Raw genomic sequence first — 2,500 nt, forward strand, 5'->3', positions numbered from 1 at the left:
ATTTGTTCTGTGATAGCTGCCTTTTTAAAATTTGCTCCCTTAGGGTGTTCTTCGATGTACAAGTCAAAATAATATTAATTTTACTTTGAATGAGTTCAAAAAATGAACATTTTAATATGATGGTCTTTATGGAATACTGGAATTAATGAATGTGTTTTAGTATTATTATGACTATGATAGTTACCATACAAAGACCTGATATGGGACCATATCAAATAGACTTAACTCAAAGGGAAAAAAGGATTATTATGGAGCCTTATCTGGAGGAGATTGGAGTCTTTAAAGAAACACCTCTTACAACATGTGAAAAACCATTGCAGTAGACTTAGTTAAACCAATGCAATACTGTACATGTAGACTTAACTTGGATCCCACATTAAACTGCTGAGTCCATAAAAAAAACACATACAGTGTATTGGTGAAATCTGAGTGTGCCCACCCTTGTACATGTACCATTTCCTACTTTGTTAAATTAAATATTAATGATGTGCTTTTTCTGTGGAACAGATGACTTTCCAGGCCTGTAGTATAAATGAAGCACGTTACCTCTATGACCAACTTGCAGTTGTTACTCCAATTGTGGTGAGGTTTGATAAAAAAAGATGCTTTTTACATCTGATAATTATTCAGGAATGGCATAAACTATCATAATTCTAACAAGATTGGCATTAATTTATTTCTAGCCATCTAGAAAAGTATACATGTAAGGTACCCCATGCTGAGAATTATCTTCTGTGTGGTTATCATTTTGTGTAAATTTCACATGTGATTGTTAATTAGGATCGACTTCCAAATGGGGTTTTTTTTTGTTTAGATGGCACTGTCTGCTGCAACTCCCATTCTTCGTGGATACCTCTCAGACCTGGATTGCCGTTGGTGTGTGATTGCAGGTGCAGTGGATGATCGTACTCCAGAAGAGATGGGACTTGAGGCAAGTGATATCCTACTCATCTAAGATTACTGGTAAATAGATAGCCAAGTTAGTGAGAATGGCCAGAGAGACTTTGACTGTACATGTACCTACATGTATGTTACTTGCTATTGTTTAAAACTCAGTCTTTGCATTTTCTAAGTTGTTGAATGTCACAAATATGGTTACTCAAGTGTGATCATAATTAACAGATCAGTTGGTTCATGCATTGTATAAGGTCATTACATGTATGTAGGTAGTGATTTTAATTTCTAGGTCAGCAAACATGGATAAATCACTTCACAATTATGTTTATATGAATCGCCTTGATACATGTACAAATGTAGCTATACTATTTGTGGTTATTTGAGGTAGAGTGTTCAGTAATAATGAAAAAACAATATTACATGTATGTATTAATCATTCTACTTAAGGTGGGTTACTTGAACTTGGCCCTACACTGTATGCTTCTTGTTGGCTTCCTGTGACCTTTTTATGTCATCTTCTCATATTACAAGTCAGTATCAGAGGTAAATTCCAACAAACAACATAGCCATGAAATACAGATATACATGTAAGCCACAAACAAGTGATAAATGACATCTAACTATCTGATCTAGTTTATAACTGACAGTAGCACCAAAAGCTGCTTACATGTACCATAATTAAACAGCTATTTTTATATGATGAAATTTTGTCCCAAACACACTGACCTGAACCCTAACCCTCCTACCAACATAAAAACAAAACTTATGAAATGGTGATCAATGTAACTAGTTTCTAAATTTAGGCTGATGACATTTGGTACCCCCACTCTGTCAGGGTCTCTAATGACTCACTTGATTAGATAAGCTCACATATTTTCTTAATTTTCCCCTTCTTCTGTAGCCTTTGAAAGAAAACAGATTTGTAATTCCCAAGTCAAGATATGACTCAATAAGTACATACCTATCTCCAGAGGGAAATAAGTACAATGATATTGACTTGGTTCATGACAAGGACATTTGTCAACAACTAATGGATTCTGGTTTGTGACTATGTCATTTTCTTTTAATCTCCCAATTTCCATTTAAAAACCACCACTCTGATATTAAAATATCAAGGTAGGGTTAGACAGAACACTGTCTTTGGCATTAAATGGGAGTAACGTTATTGGGTACACACTTGTCCAAGAAAGTGTGCAGCAACACACTCCCACAATGCAGCCAATGAGGGTGGCAGGGATATGCCTTGAGCAATATGAGCCCTTTCCTGCAACATGTGGCTAAAACTGTCAAATGCTAAGCATGAGCCTGCAAAGTGTGGTGGAAGCCAATCCTGAGATAGTAGCAGTGGGCTAATTATAAGTCTAGACTGACTTCACCCAACCTGCAACATGTAGTGAAAATGGCAGGTGTGCACCCATGCCAGTAGTGCAACTTCAGTGAAAGGAGGGGAGGGGAGGGGAGGGGAAAGGGCAGAGAAATGAACAGCACAAATTGAAACACAACTCAATGTAGCAAGTGTATGAGAGAAAAACACTAAGCACTCAACTGATTGACATAATTAAAAATAATGTTATTGTGCTGTATTAGTTACAAAATAGAACTT

The 2,500-nt window shown here is 36.2% G+C and overlaps 1 protein-coding gene across 2 annotated transcripts in view; it reads left to right on the forward strand.

Moving 5' to 3' along the window:
- LOC138033138 (glutamate--cysteine ligase catalytic subunit-like) overlaps window positions 1–2,500 on the forward strand; it is a 22,149-nt gene that overhangs the window by 10,031 nt on the left and 9,618 nt on the right. For both annotated transcript variants that reach the window (XM_068880904.1, XM_068880905.1), the window contains exons 10-12: window positions 508–582; window positions 815–931; window positions 1,799–1,937. In XM_068880904.1, the coding sequence (XP_068737005.1) occupies window positions 508–582; window positions 815–931; window positions 1,799–1,937 (331 nt within the window). The remainder of the gene's footprint in view (window positions 1–507; window positions 583–814; window positions 932–1,798; window positions 1,938–2,500) is intronic.

Source organism: Montipora capricornis, chromosome 14, assembly GCF_036669925.1.
Source record: "Montipora capricornis isolate CH-2021 chromosome 14, ASM3666992v2, whole genome shotgun sequence".
NCBI classification, from domain to species: Eukaryota; Metazoa; Cnidaria; class Anthozoa; order Scleractinia; family Acroporidae; genus Montipora; species Montipora capricornis.